The sequence below is a fragment of the Pseudophryne corroboree genome, chromosome 12 (assembly GCF_028390025.1).
Source record: "Pseudophryne corroboree isolate aPseCor3 chromosome 12, aPseCor3.hap2, whole genome shotgun sequence".
Classification (NCBI taxonomy): Eukaryota; Metazoa; Chordata; class Amphibia; order Anura; family Myobatrachidae; genus Pseudophryne; species Pseudophryne corroboree.
This window is the reverse complement of record NC_086455.1, coordinates 51,114,495-51,138,391: the sequence shown is the minus strand read 5'-3', so window position 1 is coordinate 51,138,391 and position 23,897 is coordinate 51,114,495. Positions and strand designations below refer to the sequence as shown.

The window sequence follows — 23,897 nt, the reverse complement described above, 5'->3', positions numbered from 1 at the left end:
TCACCACTGTGGACTTAAAATATCTCACATGGAAAGTGGAAATGCTGTTGGCCCTGGCTTCAGCCAGGCGTGTCTCAGAATTGGCGGCTTTATCCTATAAAAGCCCTTACCTAATTTTTCATTCGGACAGGGCAGAATTGAGGACTCGTCCTCAATTTCTCCCTAAGGTGGTTTCAGCGTTTCACCTGAACCAGCCTATTGTGGTACCTGCGGCTACTAGGGACTTGGAGGACTCCAAGTTGCTGGACGTAGTCAGGGCCCTGAAAATATATGTTTCCAGGACGGCTGGAGTCAGGAAATCTGACTCGCTGTTTATCCTGTAGGCACCCAACAAGCTGGGTGCTCCTGCTTCTAAGCAGACTATTGCTCGCTGGATTTGTAGTACAATTCAGCTTGCACATTCTGTGGCAGGCCTGCCACAGCCAAAATCTGTGAAAGCCCATTCCACAAGGAAGGTGGGCTCATCGTGGGCGGCTGCCCGAGGGGTCTCGGCGTTACAACTTTGCCGAGCAGCTACTTGGTCAGGGGCAAACACGTTTGCTAACTTCTACAAATTTGATACCCTGGCTGAGGAGGACCTAGAGTTCTCTCATTCGGTGCTGCAGAGTCATCCGCACTCTCCCGCCCGTTTGGGAGCTTTGGTATAATCCCCATGGTCCTTACGGAGTTCCCAGCATCCACTAGGACGTCAGAGAAAATAAGAATTTACTCACCGGTAATTCTATTTCTCGTAGTCCGTAGTGGATGCTGGGCGCCCATCCCAAGTGCGGATTGTCTGCAATACTTGTACATAGTTATTGTTACAAAAATCGGGTTATTATTGTTGTGAGCCATCTTTCCAGAGGCTCCTCTGTTATCATGCTGTTAACTGGGTTCAGATCACAGGTTATACGGTGTGATTGGTGTGGCTGGTATGAGTCTTACCCGGGATTCAAAATCCTTCCTTATTGTGTACGCTCGTCCGGGCACAGTATCCTAACTGAGGCTTGGAGGAGGGTCATAGGGGGAGGAGCCAGTGCACACCAGGTAGTCCTAAAGCTTTACTTTTGTGCCCAGTCTCCTGCGGAGCCGCTATTCCCCATGGTCCTTACGGAGTTCCCAGCATCCACTAGGACGTCAGAGAAAATAAGAATTTACTTACCGATAATTCTATTTCTCGTAGTCCGTAGTGGATGCTGGGCGCCCATCCCAAGTGCGGATTGTCTGCAATACTTGTACATAGTTATTGTTACAAAAATCGGGTTATTATTGTTGTGAGCCATCTTTCCAGAGGCTCCTCTGTTATCATGCTGTTAACTGGGTTCAGATCACAGGTTATACGGTGTGATTGGTGTGGCTGGTATGAGTCTTACCCGGGATTCAAAATCCTTCCTTATTGTGTACGCTCGTCCGGGCACAGTATCCTAACTGAGGCTTGGAGGAGGGTCATAGGGGGAGGAGCCAGTGCACACCAGGTAGTCCTAAAGCTTTACTTTTGTGCCCAGTCTCCTGCGGAGCCGCTATTCCCCATGGTCCTTACGGAGTTCCCAGCATCCACTACGGACTACGAGAAATAGAATTATCGGTAAGTAAATTCTTATTTTAACTGTTGATTCCCCCCCCCCCCCCAAAAAAAAACGCTCAGAAATTGTTGTATTGTTTTAACTAGTTTTAACTAGTGAATTAGGTAAAGAACATGAATTTAACCTTATCTAAAATTAATCTAGTGTAAAAAAAAAAATATATATATATATATATATATATATATATTTTTAAATAACATATTTTTCAAACATCGGTCGGGAACATCAGTAACCATGGCAACATTACTTTTTTCACCCCAGACAGCTGCCAGGTACACAGGGGGGGAGGTGGGGACTTGGGGGGGTTGGTTTACACGGGATCCGGTCTGAAGATCAACACTGTCTAGGTCGACAATGTTTAGGTCGACCACTATAGGTTGACAGTCACTAGGTCGACAGGGTCTGAAGGTCGACAGGGTTTCTAGGTCGACAGGTCAAAAGGTCGACATGAGTATTTCACGTTTTTTTTTTTTTTCTTTTTTTGAACTTTTTCATACTTAACGATCCACGTGGACTACGATTGGAACAATAATCTGTGCCGAGCGAAGTGAGGAACCTTGTGCGAGTGGACACGGTGCACTAATTGGGCTTCCCGGTCACTGTACGGAGAAAACGACACCAAAAAACCATGAAAAACTCATGTCGACCTTTTGACCTGTCGACCTTGCACATGTCAACCTAGAAACCCTGTTGACCTAGTGACTGTCGACCTATAGTGGTCGACCTAAACATTGTCGACCTAGACACTGTCGATCTAATGATCCACACCCGGTTTACACTTCCCCAGTGGCTGCTATTGTCTGCAGCCACTGGGTTGGGGGTCCTGCCATGCTGACCGATCAGCAGCACGGCAACACTGAGGGGAGGGTGCAGGAAGGCAGAGCCTCTGAGAGGAGCAGCGGGGGGAAGGTTCCCTTCTCTGCAGCTGCTAACACTGTTTCTTTGGTTGCATCCTGTGCGACCAGGTCAGATAAATTACTTGCTGGTATGGTCGCATCCGATGTGACCATGCCAGGTAAGTGGTTAAAGGTAGCCCTTCGCCCCTGTAAAGGGCTGGTTCTTAAGTGGTAGTAGGTTGGGTTTTGATGTGATATTTGCATGATTCTTCTCTCCAAGTGTGTGCTATGCGGACCACCTAAACGCATTAGTGCAAAATGCAGAAGTGTTGTGCTGCACATCCAGCACACGTCTTAAATGTGGTACACTGTCTCACACTGTGCAATTATTAAGCCAGACACTTTTCATCTGTTAGTGAAAGTTTATTGAGTTTTACAATGTAATAAACGGTTGATTAGAACTTCATGAGCTTCTTATAGCAAGTAAAATACCATTGCAAAAAGAATTGACAAGCTAAGATCACCTTGGCTGTCTTATACAGTACTATTGACTAGTGATGCCTGTGAACAGTACCTGGCACAGGGAAATACCTAAAGCTGGGAATACACTATACCATTATCTGGTAGATAATCTGTTTTTGGAATGAAAACCTGAAAATGGACAAAACCTGTCCGTGATTTAACCAATTTGTATAAACGACAGGTTTTGTCCATTTTCCAGTGTTTGGGAGCAAATGGTCGATTGTAAGTTGCTCTCATCCATTACCAGGTTTTCATTCCACCCACAGTTTATCTGCCAGATAATTGTATATTGTATGCCCAGCTTTGCTGTGAGTATCTCACCATGTAAAGTCAGTCAGAGGCTGATGAAGTTGGTCAGTTAGGTTAGGTGATATATACTCAGTTTTTTTTTTTTTTTTATATTTGAATAATGAAAGCAGCAGATGTACCTTAAATGAAGATACAGCTTAAGAAGTACATTGCCATAGGTATCTGAGTGAGTGAATTAGGTAGCAGTTGTGCTCGTTAGTGCAATTTACATTATTGAAACAGAGGAAAATTGATACTGTGGCTAAAAATGTATGAGAAATTATTTTAGAATCACTGCTTTAGCGTCCAACTATTTTACTGTATGTACAACACTAAAAACCTTTGTCACGCGCTTTTATTGTTCAGTATTGTTATTGTTGATAAATTTTATCCTTTCTTCCACCTCAATATTTATATTTACAAATGTAACATTTTTTTATTATAATTACAGTTTATTGAAGCTGTGCCTATTATTTCAGTACTTACAAAAAACAGTAATAGACCCACAGTCATGTTTCGGGGAAATAAGTAAATAATGCCCTGATTCAGAGGGGTGAAGCTTGTTAAATGTTGCAAGTCAAATATTTATTATTTTTCTGCAATCATTTTACTAGTAGTTTTTTTTTTATAGTTTTAGTTTTTAAACAAAGGACTACACTAATGCTGGCCATATATTAGGACGACCAGCATCTGGTGGGTTGCGGTCGTTAGGTCGACATGCACTAGGTCAACAGGTTCATTAGGTTGACATGTGCAAGGTCAAAAGGTCGACATGAGTTTTTCACGTTATTTTTTTCTTCATTTTTTGACCTTTTTCATACTTTACGATCCACGTGGACTACGAATGGGAACGGTAATCTGTGCCGAGCGCAGCGGTAGCGGAGCAAGGCACCTTACCTGAAGCATGCGAGGGGACGCGGTGCACTAATTGGGGTTCCCCGTCACTATACGAAGAAAACACCAAAAACAGTAAAAAAAAAACAAAAAAACACATGTCGACCTTGCACATGTCGACCCAACGACCCCATCGACCTAGGCACCCTGTCGACCTAGTGCATGTCACCTTTAGTGGTCGACCCAGTGCATGTCGACCTAATGTGTGTCGACCCAACGACCCATACCCCATCTGATCCAGTTCCTCATACGATTTCCCTTCAATCTCCCGTGGAACTTATCGCACATGATTTGGCTTTTTTTTTTTTTTTTTTTTCCTCCATAAGATGGATTATACGATCTATCGTACGATTGCATGCCTCACCTAGCACATGATCACTTAAAAAAAAAAAAAAAAAGTTATTTTAAAGGACGCTGATCGTATGCACCATCGTACGATGCATCGTATGTGCATACGATTACGACAGATAATATGGGCCGCACGAATGATCATTTGATGCGACTTCGACCAATAGGGGCGCACTTCACATTGTAAGCCTACCGAAAACACATACTATGTGCTCACAATGCGTCATATGACGCGTTGAAATCTTAAATTCGTATCCAATATCGTCCTAATATATGGCCAGCATAACATGCCTCCTTGACATGTAGACTTTATTTTTCATTAAATGCTCAAAGAAAAAAAACTTCACTTTTAAATAACCTGCACCGAAGGTTTTAGATGCAGGATTGTCCTTTAAGAAAACATTCAATGATGCATAATTGTCAGTGAAGGGAAAATACATGAGTATATCCTCCTTATAGGAAACATGGTTTTGCGGTCTTCTGTATGTTATCCGACATTAAAACTTAATAAGTGAAGACAAGGATAAGAGGAATGAACATACAGTAGATAACATATTGCATACCAAGGGTCACACTGATAACTAGGAGTCATAATTTTCAAATGTAAGAGCCAAGGGGAAGGGGTTCTTTACTGTAAGAGCAGTAACACAACATGAGTAAGGGTGGAATTCCTTACTTCATGAGGTGGGCATGAAAAATTCACTAAGGAAATATAATGACGGATTAGATTTGTTTCTCCGTGATATAGTTGGCATCCCGATGTATGGGATTCCGGTGGTCGGAATTCCAACAGCTGTCAGAATGCCAAAGCCAGAACCCCGACAGCTGAAATCCCAAATGTAAGTATGCCTGGGAGGGTTAGGCTGCGGGAAGGGAAGGTTATGGTTAGGTTGTCTGTGCTACAGAAGCACCAACAGCTTCTACAGTGATGTACAATAATTGCACGCAGGTACATAGAGATAAAAATGTAGCCATATGCTCAGGGATTTCCCTTTCAGAGCTGCAGACACACTTCTATTATATACGCATCATTGTAACTGTGTTAAACGCTACAGGTCAGTAACAAGGGCAGCACACATACTTGTTGTTTACCTGAGATACACAATAAATATCATTTTTTACAAAGTAAGAAAACTTATCCCAACCTTTAAGACTGGATTTCCAGTAATGTATGACATTCACTCTTGTCAACTTTACATGAACAGTTTTATCTATTATCACAGCTATACAATCTAGCGGGAGTTGGGGTATCAGCAGGGGCTTTGTTTGAAGAAGCTCAGATTCCACCATGTCCTTTCCACAAGTTGCCACCTACAGTTAGTCCGTTGAAAGTAGAGCTTGGTCTTGTTTATTTAATCATAGCTTTATTTAATCTTGGTGCAGCATGGTGCCACAGTGGTTAGATTTGCTGCTTCATAGCACATTGGGGTCATTGGTTCAATTCTAGTCTGTGTGGCATTTATATGTTCTCTTCTTGTATGTTGCGTGTATTTTTTGGGGGGGATAATCCATATTCCGCCACAATCCAAAAACATACCGATAGCTTAAATAGCTTCTGGCAAAAAAGAAAATAAATAATTCCTAGTGTACACATGTAAGGACGTGTTAGGGAATCTACATTTTAACTTCCACTGGGGCAGGGACTGATGTGAATGACTAAAAATTATCTGTAAAGTTCTGCGGAATATGTGTGTGCTATATAAATACCCTATTAAATAAATAAAAAGTGCTTTCAGAAACCTTGTAGAAACTTGACATTGCGGTCAAACATTTTACTTTAGGATCCTTCGTAGGTACTTCCTGTGCGCATCTATGACTTCCTGTCCTGATTCTTTGGATGTTTGTTGTACCTTTGCACAATTCCAATTATGTATCATCCAATTTTTAATTCTGTTTTGTTGAACCATAGGCTGAAAGTTTTGGGGATGCAGCAAAAGTCTTGAGTTAGTGAAAACATTTACAAAGTCTTTGGTAATAGCATACACAGCGAGAACTGTATTACCATCTCATTTGGTGATCTGTGTATTATAAGACATTCTCTTCACCGCTCATGTTTGAACTGAAGTCACTGTGTTATGTCCAGGCAGGCATTGATGGGACTGTATGCTTGAATGCCTCTCATTCTCACTCGGAGGCTCTGAATTTGAGCCCATGTCCTGAAAGATTCTTTTAAGTTTCCGCCAGCTCTCCCGGAGAGCTTTCCTATATTTCCTTCAGTAAGAAACAAATGAAATTATTATACATAGTACAGTAGATACTAGAAATTGGTCTTTCAAATAATGCACACAGTGTCCAAAGTAAAGCTATACAGTATATTTAAGTAGATTAAAATGGCAGGTTGCTTTTGCCTTGTAAGTAGGGTATCGGGATTGAAAAATGGTATCCCGGGATTGGCTTTTAAGTGTGTGGCCGCCCCCTCGCCCCACCCCGCCCCGCACGCATTGCTAACAGTATACCGCGGGCGGGGATCTCCTCCTGCACTCCCTCAGTACTCGGCTGACGGCGCAGCATGACCTCATGCTGTGCCGGGGGAGCCGGAAGGAGGAAGCCGGGCAGCGTCTGAGCGTCCTGTGGACGCTCAACGCTGATCCCTCAATCCCCGGGATTGGACCTTCCAATCCCGGGATTGAGTCCCAGCCGTTTTTGGCCCTAAATCCCGGGATCTCGCTGATCCCGATCCCAGGATTGGCCACCATACTTTTTAAGTGATTGCCACTCTAAAAATACATGCATTCTTGCACAAAGTCCCGCACCACCGGATTCTTGCAGCCTGTTACATTTAGCCCATTATCTTTGCTTCTTATACATTAGACCACACAGTTTTCACAGACTAGTTTGACAGTACCCTCACATCAAGTTTAATGAGCTGTCGGGGAACCTTGCTCCTACCATTAGCTATGCACTAATAAGGAAAGTAGTGTCTTTATTCAGTATTTTTAGCTGTTATTTTTGGCTTCATTGTTTGGCTTAGGCACCATATTTAGTTTGCTAGGGTAGTACGTATTCCAAGAAGCAAACCCAATCTTCTGTCAGCCTTCAGCTACGAATGCAGTTCCCATCACTGCGTTTTATCATACGTGCTATGCATGTACACATAAAGCCCCCTAAATGTCATGTGCCCATGGGGGTCATTCCGAGTTGATCGTTAGCTGAAATTGTTCACTGTGCAGCGATGATGCAAAAAAAAAACCAGCACTTCTGTGCATGCATATGCGGCGCAATGCGCACGCGCGACGTACTTTAACAACGGCCGTTGTAGTTTCACACAAGGTCTAGCGAAGCTTTTCAGTCACACTGCTGGCCGCAGAGTGATTGACAGGAAGTGGGCGTTTCTGGGTGTCAAATGACCGTTTTCAGGGAGTGATCAGAAAAATGCAGGCGTGCCATGAAAAACGCAGGTGTGGCTGGGCGAACGCAGGGCGTGTCTGTGACATCAAAACAGGAACTGAACAGTCGGAAGTGATCGCAAGCGCTGAGTAGGTATTGAGCTACTCTAAAACTGCACAATTTTTTTTCGTAGTCGCTCTGCGTTCCTTTCGTTTGCACTTCTGCTAAGCTAAAATACACTCCCAGTGGGCGGTGGCATAGTGTTTGCACGGCTGCTAAAAACTGCTAGCGAGTGATCAACTCGGAATGACCCCCCACACCCACTGACATCCACGCTTGTGTCTGCATGCTTTCACAGTTCAGTTCTATGTTGTGGCTGCTGCTGGTTTCATTTCCGTGCATTACAGGCATGCCACTGTACATAGACTATATGCTCTATGGGCATATAGTGTACTTGCCTACTTGGGGTTAGTACGGGTTTATAAATGAATACTTGCAGTATGCGTTTCCTCACTCACTTGTAACTTCACCAAAAGGACGCGTTTATGGAGTTCATCAAACTGGGCGCTCATTTGTAAGATGACATTTTCCAAATGTACTTTCTTTGCTTATTAATCCTCTATCTGGGGATCGTCTACTATCACTCCATATCACTCCACTTACTTTGTATATATTTAGATTTCATGGTCTTTAGCCTTCTATTATTTGTGCATAACTTCTATGTCTGTGTTTCCCGGCCTTGGTCTTCAAGGCACACTAACCTTCCAAGTTTTTAGGATACCCATACTTGAGCACACGGACATAATGTCAGCATTTTTAGATGTCAGCATTTTTTAGCTTAACCCTAATTTCATGTGTCGACATTCTGACTACATCCCCTTTGGAAACGCCTGCTTAAATGAATGAGCTATTAACAAACATGGGAAGAGCTCTGTGGTCTTGCATCTGGATGCATTCGTAAGTGCATATGATCATGTTATGCACATAATGGCTGGGATGTAATGGGAGCTGATGATTCCGGACGGAAAATTATTGCATCACGTCAGACATTGCTCGGGCAATGTAATGGCGTGCGTCTATTTCCCGGCTTCAGATTCTCGGCTCCGAGGTGTTGCGGTATTTGGACTAGAAAACGCCCGATATTTTCAGACCCACCGAAATGCATCTTTTAGTATTGGAGGACCACAGTGTCAGAGAAAGTCACCCATTGGCCCCCAAAAGTCCTATTATTAAAGCATTACACATCCTAAATAAACCCTAGTCCGCCAGGACGCACAAGCAGCTTATGCTGATTTGAATGATATATGGCATGGTTATATTCTGTGTGTAATTTGCGACTGTGTTTAATTATGTTACAGTGTATGGCTGGAATACATTGTAGCATAACATTTTGTATGCAAATCGACTTGCAGTTACACACAGAATATAGGCATGCCGCATATCATTTTAAACAGCAGGAGCTGCTTTTGCATCCTCCTGCTGTTTAAAATGATATGCAGCATGCCTATATTCTGTGTGTAATAGGAACTGCTTTTGCATACAAAATGTTATGAAACAGTGTATTCCAGCCAAACACTGTAACATAATTAGGTACAGTTGTAATCACACAAAGAATATAACCATGCTGCATTTCATTTAAATCAGCATAAGCTGCTTGTGCACCTTAATACATCCATTTATGTATCAGACACATTTTTCTGTGCAAAAATGAGATGTACACTTCAAGGACTATTTTTTTTTTTTGTGTCAAAATGTATTGAAAAGTGTTTATTTAATGCAAATGTGCTTGAAAAAATATTGGTTAAAAAAAAAAACCTCCAATTTCATTGAAAGTTTCAGAGCTGTTTTGTGTCCGACTTGTATCGAACTCCATTACATCGACCGAGTTGACATGGGCAAAACATCTGGATCCAAATTTTTTTTTTTACGCTCTACTTTAGAGCTGAAAGCGTCCGAAAAATCCGCTTTGCGTCCGCTAATACATTAGCTAACTTTTTAAAATGCTCTGACATTTTGCCGTTATCGTCTCCCATGTGCATCCCGGCCAGTATCTCTAATTAACCCTGCGGGGAGGGAGGGTTAAGGGGTTTGGGGGAACAATATTTATGGGACACATCATTTATGGGACACACTATTTAATCCTCTAGAGGCATATGGATTCTTTATTGGACTCTCTAACATCATTTAAAAGAGACTCTTCATAGTGGATCATTACTGGACATTTATATAATTTAAGGGCAACACCCGGAACGGATCCTACAGATTTAACACAATATATGTCCTGAACTAACATCTTGGGTAAACTCTACCTTTTATGAATGCATATGGCATAATATTATTGCACAGAATATTGTTGTTTTTTAACAAGTTAGCTTTTATTAAATTGATTTAAAATGAACACATTTAGTGAATGATATTGTTCCTTCCTCTTGGAGCGCAGCCTCCCCCCTTTTTACCCATTTTTCGTTGGGGGGGAACAACCACTCACACTTGTCGGCTTATTAACAATCGGGATCCCGGCGTCGTTATTAAGACGCTGACACATCATACTGCTCCCTTTAACACATTCAGCAATGTGGTGTATGGGCCCTCATTCCGAGTTGTTCGCTCGCTAGCTGCTTTTAGCAGCATTGCAAACGCTAGGCCGCCGCCCTCTGGGAGTGTATCTTAGCTTAGCAGAATAGCGAACAAAAGATTAGCAGAATTGCTACTAAATATTTTCTTGCAGTTTCTGAGTAGCTCCAGACCTACTCCTAGATTGCGATCAGCTCGGTTAGTTTAGTACTGGTTTGACGTCACAAACATGGCCTGCGTTCGGCCAGCCACTCCCCCGTTTCTCCAGACACTCCCGCGTTTTTCCCTGACACGCCTGCGTTTTTTAGCACACTCCCGGAAAACGCTCAGTTACCACCCAGAAACGCCCCTTTCCTGTCAATCACTCACCAATCAGCAGTGCGACTGAAAAGCGCCGCAAAGACAACAGCAAAACTGCTAAGTTTTTAGTTAAATAACTAAGCGCATGCGCGCTGCGTACCATGCGCATGCGCATTTAGCAACAAATCGCAGCATAGCGAAAATCGGTAAACGAGCGAACAACTCGGAATGACCACCATAGTCTAGAATCTAGATTCTCAGGTTAGCAGCTTTATGATCTATAAGAAAGAGCAAGGAAATGCAAAGACAAAGTGCATTCATTACGTAACCGTACCCACCTTTGAGACAATGAGTTAACCCATGGGTTTACACCAGACGTCAGTACCACTAACCATGTAGAAGCCATTTTTGCTATTACGGGTACATTGTGAGAATAAAAGATTTCATAAAAACTAATAGTTATTGAAGGAATCCAGCATACCAGCAGATAAACTAGAGGGAAAAGATCAGAATTAAGTATGAAATACAACTTGCATGATACACATTTAGTGCCAGTATTACTATATTGTAATCTTAAGTGGCATGAAATATTGTATATATTATCTCTTAACTAGTTAATAAACAACAAAATGCATAGATTTCTAATAGGGGATTTGGTAATTTGAGCTCTCCGCACTCACTCTATTACTGTGACGTTAAAGTTTTTAGAAATTAAAATGCAATTTTAAAATACTGTACTTATACCATTCACTGGTGCTGCCCCTCAAGTTTCTGCATTCCTGATCCCCAAATGTTACTCTGAAGGAGTTAAAGATGCAAGATGGAAATAGTCTATTTTCTAGAACGGCAGAAATTAACGTTCTTGGCATGTGACTAACTCTGGAAAAAAGCCCCTTAGAGCCCAGTCTTCTGTTGCATAAACATTATATTTTGTGAATTAATTCCTGTAGTCATAAATGAGAAATTGTATGCAAAAAATGTTGCTACTCGTTTGTTTATTCTCTGCTGATTCATTTTAAGTAATAAAATATTGTGGAAAAATGTGACCTTTCTGTTTTGTGTTATAAATATTGGACGGTTTTTTTTTGTACAGTCAAAGAGAAATCTGAACATTTGGTTAAAAGTTTCCACAGTTTATAAAGAATTTATAAAACTTCCCCAGTACGATTAACTGTAGTGGTAGAATGCCAGTTATTTCTTTCTCTAATGGAGATTATATTTAAACTAGGTGATTCATCGCGCCGTACGGGCTCTCTTCACACCGTCGTAAGGGGCTACGCCCCCTTAAACCTTGCACGCCCTTGTGGCGTTCAATATTTTTATTACCTCATAATTGTGTGAGTTGTTAAATATTGCACGGACAAAGGGTGTGCAATGGTTAAGGGGTCGTATCCCCTTGCAACGGCGTGAACAGTGCACATAGGGCCAGATAAATCACCTAGTAGGTGCTGTGGTTGAGGGAGTGGCGGGCGTGGGGGAGACGCGGATGGGGGAGGGGCGGGTGCGTGGCTGCCTCAGGTGGGGGAGGGGGTCCGGAGCCACCACAGGTGGGGGAGGAGCGGTTGCAGGGGTGCCGTGGGTGGGGGAGGGGCGAGTTCGGTGGTGCTACGGGTGGGGGAGGGGATCCGGAGCCACCATGGGTAGTGGAGAGAGGGAGTGGTGGTACCGCGGGTGGGGCCTGGAAGGTACTGCGTGTGGGGGAGGGGCAGCTAATGCTTCTCCTGCTTTTCCTGGAAGCAGCTAAGCTGCTGTCCTCCCTTTGGCAGTGGCTCTCCCGGAGACTCGCACAGCAGCCAAGCAGCCACTCACTATTGTTAACACCAGTGTCCCAAGGCGCCACATTACAGGGAAGAAGATGTACTCAATAAACTATGTTCCGGCACGAAGGGCTGCTGGGGGCTGTAATTTATTTAGTGCATGTACTTTCCCTGAAATGCGGTGCATTGGGACACCGGCGCTAACAATAGTGACTGGCTGGCAGAACGGACTGACTCGCTGAATCAATGTAGAAGGTGAGAGTGTTGTGCAGTGTCAGTGACACTGCACACCCACTGCACTGTCACCTTTTACATTGATTCAGCATTCAGACATTATCCTCGGCGATATCACCCACTCTATCCGTAACATTAGCCATCTCGCGGGCTTGCAGGCTGGCAGCGCGGGTGCCGTGTTGCGGAATCTGGGGATCTGGGCGCGGCTGTGGGAGGCATCTCTGTGACATCACGCGCAGAGGAGGCTCTGGAGCTCAGAGAGTATGCGGGGCAGGGAGGATTATGAAAGCCTTCGGCTGCGCCGCTTTCATACACATCTATGCCTGTGGCCGCAGCAGCTTTTGTTCTACCTGCGCCGCGGCTAGGGAGTGGGGATTGTTGATGCCGGAGGGGGCAGGCGGACTGGCAGCAGGACATAAGACACTGCAGTTAAAGGATTTTTCCCCCCTATCTACAGCACAGAGACTTGCTGCAGATGCAGTGGCATACCCTCCAGCTGTATCTTTTTAGCAGGTACAGTACCTTTTGTTTATGGTCTGTACCGATTTTTGGCTCTCCAAACTTCCATTGAAAGTATAGGAAAAGGGGGCGTTGCCACGCCACTTTACCCGTGGCCACGCCCCTATTTCAAATTTGTACCGATTTTTATGTGTAAATTGTTGGAGGGCAGGTTGCTGCAGATGCAGTGGGCCTATTTTGGGGTGTGGACTTGGAGCTGCAGCTACATCACCCAAGTTGTTAATCCTGCTCTGGGAACACACAGCAGCCAAAGGGCAAAGCCTACCATTGAAGGGAGGGTGTTTTTCGCCCAATCAGCTGTGGGCTAGGTGTGATAGACCTGCTGCTAACCCAATGAGAGCTCCTAGCCATGCCCAGCGTTATACACACAGTCACTCTGGGCTGTTATATAGGAGATCTGCTTTTGACCCCTCTGGTTGCATTATAGCAGAGCACACACAGTACATCATCAAGGGGACTGCCGCTTCAGATTTAGTGGAAGTGGTTCTTGATATTATCCCATAGAGGTTTTAGCTATCTGTGGTTAACTGGATAAAGGAATCTCTGCTCTTTTTATAAGTACATCCACTTCCACTTGTGATTTTGTGTAGTTATGTGAACAGATCTATCAGGAATCTTTACTAATGCCGAGCATCACGTACAGCAGTGACGTGCAGTGAGGGGAGGCAGAGCCTTTGCTGTCATACTAACATTTGCGCCAAAGTTTTGACTGTATAAAGTATATGAAAAATACAAAGAATATGTTTGAAATATCTTCTTTGTATTATTCTAATCATTTTTGTAGGCAAAACTCTGGAGTAAAAAGTCTATGGCAACACTTTCAAAATACCGAATCGGACAGACATGCTGGATCTAGCATGTCTGACCAAACTATATTACCAGATTGGTCTCCTGCATACAGGGGCGGATTGCCCATAGGGTCCACAGGGAAGATCCCCGGTGGGCTGATGTGCATCCAAGGTCTGTTTTGTTTGTTGACATGTGAGGGGTGGTGCTACCGCCATGGTTACACGGTATACCTCTGGTGCTGCCCATGTGAGGCCACTTCTGCAAGTTTTTCAAGGGCAACTTTCAGTTCCCTTGAAAGTCACCTTGACCTGAAGTGTGGCGAGTGCAGCAAGCCCGTGGTATACTGACAGCTGGATCCTTTTATATATTGTGTATATGTGTCAGGATGCTGAAGGTCCTGTGATCGGCGCAGAAATCCCAACACCACTTGGAATCCCGGCGCTGGAACACTGACCGCCGACACTGGAGGTGTGTTGGTGGGGGGTAGGGTTAGGCACTAGAGGAGGGGTTAGCCGTAGCTGCCACCTCCCCCGAATCTAGGGGACAGGGGAGGGGTAAAAATAATTACCCGGTCCCCTGTCAACATTCTCATTGTTAGGATGTCAGTGATGTGACTGCTGACATCCCGACAGCTGGGATCACATACCCAACCGCCTTATACACAGTATAAACATGATATTGTTACCCTTTAACATATCAAACGTGTATTTTTTTTAATCCATTTTTGGCTTTACTGTCTTTAATTTAAAACCAATATATTAGGGCAGTACGGATGGTGTAATGATAAGCATTACTGCCTCACAGCACTGAGGTCATGAGTCTGTTCCTACCATGGCCCTAACTGTGTGGAGTTTGTATATTCTTCCCATGCTTGTGTGGGTTTCTTCTGGGTACTCTAGTATCCTCCAACAATACAAAGAACACTGGTAGGTTAATTGGCTCCTGACAGTAATTAACCCTAGTGTGTAAGTGTGTGCATGTACATGTGTTTAGAGCAGACTAGGGGGTAAATTTACTAAAGCTTCTAAAACAGGGAATTGGTGATGTTGCCCATAGCAACCAATCAGATGCTCCCTATCATTTCTCTATTGCCTTTTAGAAAATGATAGACAGCATCTGATTGGTTGCTATGGGAAACATCACTAATTCTCTGTTTTAGAAGCTTTAGTAAATTTACCCCTAGATGGGCCAAATGGTTCTTATCTACCATCACATTCTATGGTTCTATATTACGTATGTAAACGGGTGGTCTTCAGTATGCCGAATGTCGGGATCCTGGCGCACAGTATACCGGCGCCGAGATCCCGACACCCGGCATACCGACAGCTATTCTCCCTCATGGGGGTCCACGACCCCCCTGGAGGGAGAATAAATAGCGTAGCGCGCCACCGTGCCCGCATCGTGGTGAGCGCAGCGAGCCCGCAAGGGGCTCCTTTGCGCTCGCCACACTGTCGGTATGCCGGCGGTCGGGCTCCCGGCGCCGGTATGCTGGTCGCCGGGAGCCCGGCCGCTGGCATACCATACTACACCCATGTAAACATCTATTTGATGGCATACCTGAAACTTTGAATGCAATATTAGGGCCGAGTGATGACCAGAAAGAATATGCATTGGTGTACATGCAGATGGATGTACTATATGGACAGTCCAAATGATAGACTGAGTATTCTATAGACCTAGGGCCTGATTCCGAGTCGCTTGCAATTCGCATGCAATGCAGATGTAGTTGAGCGATTATATGCAACTGCACATGCACGGGGAATTCAGAAAACCCCTTTGATGCAAGCGTGTATGCACAACGGTGGTGTTGCTTTTGGGACAGACGGTAACAGGAATTGGGGCAGGAAAGTGATTGGCGTTGCTGCGTGGTTACTGGGAGGTGGCCTGAACTGATCTCATGGGAGCGTGTAGGCTTGTGTTTCCAGACGGAGAAACAGCACCCTGACATAGGGCTTGGTGCGACTGATGGTGGTGTCTTAAGAATCACTTGCAGCATTACATTGTGCAGAGATGCAGAAAGTGGGCATCTCTGGCCTAGCACAGTCAGATGCAGGCATCTGCACCAGTGGGTGGCTGATACCAGCATTTGCGTATCATTGGATCCGAAATTCCGGCAACAGACGCAAGAGCGGTGGTTACAGCTTCCACCTCTTACTCGTTCTACTAATGTATCAAAATTTACAGCTCATGTGTGCTCCATAAATAAATACTGGAAATGGGAACAGAACAGATTAAAGGCTCAGATGAGACCTTAGCAGATAATTTGTGCCATTCAGTAAGTAGTACATTTACTAAAGTGCTTCTTTTGTTTAATGCGATTTACAAATGTCCGCACATCAGCTGCGGTTTTCTGCTCCAATTCACAAAATCCACTAGTAGTGTGCCGCGGTTTGTAAGCCACATGCAGAGTACAGCAAGCTAAGTGTGGTGTAGGCAAAACCGCCGGAAAAAGAGGACTGGTTCTGATAGGTCAGAATGCTGAAACATCATTCTGCCTGTTAGCATAGAAGGGAGACAACATTAACTTTGTCATTATGAGGGCAATAATTATTTATTTATTTATTTGGGAGACAAAATTAATTGAATATTTTATCACAGTGGCAATATTATTATATTTTTCACAGTCATAATTAGAGATGAGCGGGTTCGGTTTGTCGAGATCCAAACCCCCCCGAACTTCACCTATTTTACACGGGTCCGAGGCAGCCTCGGATCTTCCCGCCTTGCTCGGTTAACCCGAACGAGGCCGAACGTCATCATCCCGCTGTCGGATTCTTACGAGATTCGTATTCCATATAAAGAGCCGCGCGTCACCACCATTTTCACTCGTGCATTGGAGATTGAACGGAGAGGACGTGGCTGCGTTCTCTCCCTGAAAAGCTCCATATCTGTGCTCACTGTACTGCAAATATCTGTGCTCAGTGTGCTGCAAATATCTACGTTCTCTGCCTGAAAAGCTCCATATCTGTGCTCAGTGTGCTGCAAATATCTACGTTCTCTGCCTGAAAAGCTCCATATCTGTGCTCAGTGTGCTGCATTGTGGGGACCACCAGTATATAATTATAGTAGTACAGTACAGTAGGCCATTGCTGTATCTTGCAGCTCCGTGTCAGACTCAGTTCTAGACAGTATCCTGATCATCAGTGCTCAATATCTGCTGCATTGTTGTGTGACCAGTATATACTATATATATATATATATATATATATATAGTAGTACAGTGCAGCATTTTCGTGACCACCAGTATAGTAGTACAGTACAGTAGGCCATTGCTGTATCTTGCAGCTCTGTGTCACTTCTAGTATCCATATCTGTGCTGCATTGTTGTGAGCAGTATATATAGTAGTACAGTACAGCATTTTGGTGACCAACAGTATATAGTTGTACAGTACAGTAGGCCATTGCTGTATCTTGCAGCTCCATGTCACTTCAAGTATCCATATCTGTGCTGCATTGTTGTGAGCAGTATATATATATATATATATATATATAGTAGTACAGTGCAGCATTTTGGTGACCACCAGTATAGTAGTACAGTACAGTAGGTCATTGCTGTATCTTGCAGCTCTGTGTCATTTCTAGTATCCATATCTGTGCTGCATTGTTGTGAGCAGTATATAGTAGTACAGTGCAGCATTTTGGTGACCAGTATACTACAGTACAATAGTCCAGTGCTGTTCTCGTTGCTCAGTGTCAGTTCTCCGTAGTATCATCAGTGCTCAGTATAATCAGTGATTGATCAGTATAATCAGTTCTCAGTATAATCAGTGCGCTGTTAGACGTGCGCCCGTTTTCCGCCATTAGTGCATTGAGATTTAGACAATTGATGAAGTTATTGTGTCCCCGGTACAAAATCCCATCTAGATTCCACTTCACTAGGCAGGCGATAGCGAAATTTTACCAATTAATATCAGTGATTTATAATTAATTATTAATTACAGTGATCTTGCCAAATGATTCCAGTGATTTTGTCATTTTCTTCCAGTGATTTGGACCAATAATACTATTGATTAGAACAAATAATTCCTGTGATATTGAGGTGTTTGTGTCGCTTAGCTTAGCCATCCAGCGACCACAGTGCACCTCTTTTTCTCTTTTCTTTGCATCATGTGCTGTTTGGGGACTATTTTTTTTAAGTGCCATCCTGTCTGACACTTCCGTATATGTCCAGTGGTACTGCCATTTGATATAATTCCCGACATTACTGCCATTTAATACCAGTGATTTTGTCATTTTCTTCCAGTGATTTGGACCAATAATACCACTGATTAGAACGAATAATTCCTGTGATTTTGTCATTTTCTTCCAGTGATTTGGACCAATAATACTATTGATTAGAACTGTGATATGAAGGTGTTTGTGTCACTTAGCTTAGCCGTCCAGTGACCACAGTGCACCTCTTTTTCTCTTTTCTTTGCATCATGTGCTGTTTGGAGCCAATTTTTTTAAGTGCCATCCTGTCTGACACTGCAGTGCCACTCCTAGATGGGCCAGGTGTTTGTGCCGCCCTCTTGGATCGCTTAGCTTAGTCATCAGCGACCTCGGTGCAAATTTTAGGACTAAAAATAGTATTGTGAGGTGTGAGGTGTTTAGAATAGACTGGAAATGAGTTGAAAAAAAACACCCGAATCCAAACCACACCCGAATCCGACAAAAAATTTTTAGGAAGGTTTTGCCAAAACGCGTCCGAATCCAAAACACGGCCGCGGAACCGAATCCAAAACCAAAACACAAAACCCGAAAAAATAAGAATTTACTCACCGGTAATTCTATTTCTCGTAGTCCGTAGTGGATGCTGGGAACTCCGTAAGGACCATGGGGAATAGCGGGCTCCGAAGGAGGCTGGGCACTCTAGAAAGATCTTAGACTACCTGGTGTGCACTGGCTCCTCCCACTATGACCCTCCTCCAAGCCTCAGTTAGGTACTGTGCCCGGACGAGCGTACACAATAAGGAAGGATTTTGAATCCCGGGTAAGACTCATACCAGCCACACCAATCACACCGTACAACTCGTGATATGAAACACAGTTAACAGTATGAAACAATAGAGCCTCTCAACAGATGGCTCAACAATAACCCGATTTAGTTAACAATAACTATGTACAAGTTATGCAGATAAACCGCACTTGGGATGGGCGCCCAGCATCCACTACGGACTACGAGAAATAGAATTACTGGTGAGTAAATTCTTATTTTCTCTAACGTCCTAGTGGATGCTGGGAACTCCGTAAGGACCATGGGGATTATACCAAAGCTCCCAAACGGGCGGGAGAGTGCGGATGACTCTGCAGCACCGAATGAGAGAACTCCAGGTCCTCCTCAGCCAGGGTATCAAATTTGTAGAATTTTGCAAACGTGTTTGCCCCTGACCAAGTAGCTGCTCGGCAAAGTTGTAAAGCCGAGACCCCTCGGGCAGCCGCCCAAGATGAGCCCACCTTCCTTGTGGAATGGGCATTGACAGATTTTGGCTGTGGCAGGCCTGCCACAGTATGTGCAAGCTGAATTGTACTACAAATCCAACGAGCAATAGTCTGCTTAGAAGCAGGAGCACCCAGCTTGTTGGGTGCATACAGGATAAACAGCGAGTCAGATTTTCTGACTCCAGCCGTCCTGGAAACATATATTTTCAGGGCCCTGACAACGTCTAGCAACTTGGAGTCCTCCAAATCCTTAGTAGCCGCAGGCACCACAATAGGCTGGTTCAGGTGAAACGCTGACACCACCTTAGGGAGAAACTGGGGACGAGTCCTCAAGTCTGCCCTATCCATATGGAAAATCAGATAAGGGCTTTTACATGATAAAGCCGCCAACTCTGACACTCGCCTGGCTGAAGCCAAGGCCAATAACATGACCACTTACCACGTGAGATATTTCAGATCCACGGTTTTTAGTGGCTCAAACCAATGTGATTTTAAGAAACTCAACATCACGTTGAGATCCCAAGGTGCCACAGGAGGCACAAATGGGGGCTGAATATGCAGCACTCCTTTCACAAATGTCTGAACTTCAGGTACTGAAGCTAGTTCTTTTTGAAAGAAAATCGACAGAGCCGAGATCTGTACCTTAATGGAGCCCAGTTTTAGGCCCATATTCACTCCTGCTTGCAGGAAATGCAGAAATCGACCTAGTTGAAATTCCTCTGTTGGGGCCTTTTTGGCCTCGCACCATGCAACATATTTCCGCCATATGCGGTGATAATGCTTTGCCGTAACATCTTTCCTGGCTTTAATAAGCGTAGGAATGACTTCCTCCGGAATGCCCTTTTCCTTCAGGATCCGGCGTTCAACCGCCATGCCGTCAAACGCAGCCGCGGTAAGTCTTGGAACAGACAGGGGCCCTGCTGCAGCAGGTCCTGTCTGAGCGGCAGAGACCACGGGTCCTCTGAGATCATCTCTTGAAGTTCCGGGTACCACGCTCTTCTCGGCCAATCCGGAACCACGAGAATTGTGTTTACTCCTCGCTTTCTTATTATTCTCAATACCTTTGGTATGAGAGGTAGAGGAGGGAACACATAAACTGACCGGTACACCCACGGTGTCACTAGAGCGTCCACAGCTATCGCCTGAGGGTCTCTTGACCTGGCGCAATACTTCTCTAGTTTTTTGTTTAGGCGGGACGCCATCATGTCCACCTGTGGACGACCCCATTGATTTACAATCATTTGGAAGACTTCTGGATGAAGTCCCCACTCTCCCGGGTGGAGGTCGTGCCTGCTGAGAAAGTCTGCTTCCCAGTTGTCCACTCCCGGGATGAACACTGCTGACAGTGCTAGTACATGATTCTCCGCCCATCGGAGAATTTTTGTGGCTTCTGCCATCACCGTCCTGCTTCTTGTGCCGCCCTGTCGATTCACATGGGCGACTGCCGTGATGTTGTCTGACTGGATCAGCACCGGCTGGTGTAGGAGCAGGGATTTTGCTTGACTTAGGGCATTGTAAATGGCCCTTAGTTCCAGAATATTTATGTGAAGGGCAGTCTCCTGACTTGACCATAGTCCTTGGAAATTTCTTCCCTTTGTGACTGCCCCCCAGCCTCGTAGGCTGGCATCCGTGGTCACCAGGACCCAGTCCTGTATGCCGAATCTGCAGCCACCACAGAAGAGACACCCTGGTTCGTGGAGACAGGGTTATTAAACGATGCATCTGAAGATGCGATCCGGACCACTTGTCCAACAGGTCCCACTGAAAAATCCTGGCATGGAACCTGCCGAATGGAATTGCTTCGTAAGAAGCTACCATCTTTCCCAGGACCCGCGTGCAGTGATGCACCGATACCTGTTTTGGTTTTAGGAGGTCTCTGACTAGAGAAGACAACTCCCTGGCTTTCTCCTCCGGGAGAAACACTTTTTTCTGGGCCGTGTCCAGAATCATTCCCAGGAACATTAGACGTGTCGTGGGGACCAGCTGTGACTTTGGGATATTCAGAATCCAGCCGTGCTGGCTCAGCACTTCCTGAGATAGTGCTACTCCCACTAACAACTGTTCTTTGGATCGTGCCTTTATTAGGAGATCGTCCAAGTATGGGATAATTAAAACTCCCTTTTTTCGAAGGAGTATCATCATTTCCGCCATAACCTTGGTAAATACCCTCGGTGTCGTGGAGAGTCCAAACGGCAGCGTCTGGAATTGGTAATGGCAGTCCTGTACCACAAATCTGAGGTACTCCTGGTGAGAATTGTAAATGGGGACATGCAGGTAAGCATCCTTGATGTCCAGGGATACCATGTAATCCCCCTCGTCCAGGCTTGCAATAACCGCCCTGAGCGATTCCATCTTGAACTTGAATTTTTTTATGTATGTGTTCAAGGATTTCAAATTTAAAATGGGTCTCACCGAACCGTCCGGTTTCGGCACCACAAATAGTGTGGAATAGTAACCCCGGCCTTGTTGAAGTAGGGGTACCTTGATTATCACCTGCTGGGAATACAGCTTGTGAATCGCTGCTAGCACCGCCTCCCTGTCTGAGGGAGCAATCGGCAAGGCGGATTTTAGGAAACGGCGGGGTGGAGTCGCCTCGAATTCCAGCCTGTATCCCTGAGATACTATTTGAAGGATCCAGGGATCCACCTGTGAGCGGGCCCACTGATCGCTGAAATTCCTGAGGCGGGCCCCCACCGTACCTGGCTCCGCCTGTGAAGCCCCACCGTCATGCGGCGGACTTGGAAGAGGAAGCGGGGGAGGACTTTTGTTCCTGGGAACCTGCTGTTTGCTGCAGCCTTTTTCCCCTGCCTCTGCCTCTTGACAGAAAAGACCCTCCTTTTCCCCGCTTGTTTTTCTGGGACCGAAAGGACTGAACCTGATAAAATGGCGCCTTCTTAGGCTGTGAGGGGACATGGGGTAAAAATGCTGACTTCCCAGACGTTGCTGTGGAAACTAGGTCGGAGAGACCATCCCCAAATAATTCCTCCCCCTTATAAGGCAAGACTTCCATGTGCCTTTTGGAATCTGCATCTCCAGTCCACTGGCGAGTCCATAAGCATCTCCTAGCAGAGATAGATAATGCACTTATTTTAGATGCCAGCCGGCAGATTTCCCTCTGTGCATCTCTCATGTATAAGACTGAGTCTTTTATATGGTCAATTGTTAGCAGGATCGTGTCTCTGTCTAACGTGTCAATATTTTCTGACAGTTTATCTGACCACGCAGCGGCAGCACTGCACATCCATGCTGACGCAATAGCTGGTCTGAGTATAATGCCTGAGTGTGTATATACAGACTTCAGGATCGCCTCCTGCTTTCTATCAGCAGGTTCCTTAAGGGCGGCCGTATCCTGGGACGGTAGTGCCACCTTTTTAGACAAACGTGTGAGCGCTTTATCCACCCTCGGGGGTGTTTCCCAACGTAACCTATCCTCTGGTGGGAAAGGGAACGCCATTAGTAGCTTCTTAGGAATTACCAATTTCTTATCAGGGGAAGCCCACGCTTCTTCACACACTTCATTTAATTCATCTGACGGGGGAAAAACTACAGGTAGTTTTTTCTCCCCAAACATAATACCCTTTTTTGTGGTACCTGGATGTAAATCAGAAATATTTAACACCTCTTTCATTGCCTCAATCATGCAGTGAATGGCCTTAACGGGCATTAAATTTGACTCATCGTCGTCGACACTGGTGTCAGTATCCGTGTCGACATCTACTTGTGCCACCTGAGATAACGGGCGTTTCAGAGCCCCTGATGACTTTTGAGACACCTGGACAGGCACGAGCTGAAGACTCGGCTGTCCCACAGTCGGCATGTCGTCAAATTTTTTATGTAAGGAGTCTATACGTGCACTCATTTCCTGCCATAATACCATCCACTCAGGTATCTGACCCCCAGGGGGTGACATCCCTGCTAAAGGCATCTGCTCCCCCTCCACATCATTATCCTCCTCAAACATGTCGACACAGCCGTACCGACACACTCCACACACACAGGGAATGCTCAAATAGAGGACAGGACCCACAAAAGCCCTTTGGGAGGACAGAGTAAGAGTATGCCAACACACACCAGAGCGCTATATATATACAGGGACTAACTGAGTTATGTCCCTAATAGCTGCTTTTTATATAATATACTGTATACAGTGCCAATTTTAATGCCCCCCCTCTCTTTTCCCTCTTACTGTACTGTAGAATTGCAGGGAAGAGCCAGGGAGCTTCCTTCCAGCCGAGCTGTGAGGGAAAAATGGCGCCAGTGTGCTGAGGAGATAGGCTCCGCCCCTTTTTCGCGGCCTATTCTCCCGCTTTTTATGGGATTCTGGCAGGGGTATTTACCTCATATATAGCCCCAGGGGCTATATATTGAGGTATTTTAGCCAGCCAAGGTGTTTTTATTGCTGCCTCAGGGCGCCCCCCCCCCCCCCAGCGCCCTGCACCCTCAGTGACCGGAGTGTGAAGTGTGTATGAGGAGCAATGGCGCACAGCTGCAGTGCTGTGCGCTACCTTGGTGAAGACAGGATGTCT

The 23,897-nt window shown here is 45.1% G+C and overlaps 2 protein-coding genes across 5 annotated transcripts in view; one reads left to right on the top strand and one right to left on the bottom strand.

The window, feature by feature from the left end:
* Nucleotides 1-23,897, top strand: part of LOC134980612 (protein transport protein Sec23A) — a 265,943-nt gene that overhangs the window by 164,597 nt on the left and 77,449 nt on the right. The gene's annotated exons all lie outside the window — the stretch shown is intronic.
* Nucleotides 4,454-23,897, bottom strand: part of LOC134980610 (rhodopsin, GQ-coupled-like) — a 34,811-nt gene continuing 15,367 nt past the window's right edge. The window contains exons 2-3 of the mRNA XM_063947499.1: nt 10,990-11,143; nt 4,454-6,661 (exon numbers count right to left, since the gene is read on the bottom strand). Coding sequence (XP_063803569.1) covers nt 6,499-6,661; nt 10,990-11,143 — 317 coding nt within the window. The 3' untranslated portion in view covers nt 4,454-6,498. The remainder of the gene's footprint in view (nt 6,662-10,989; nt 11,144-23,897) is intronic.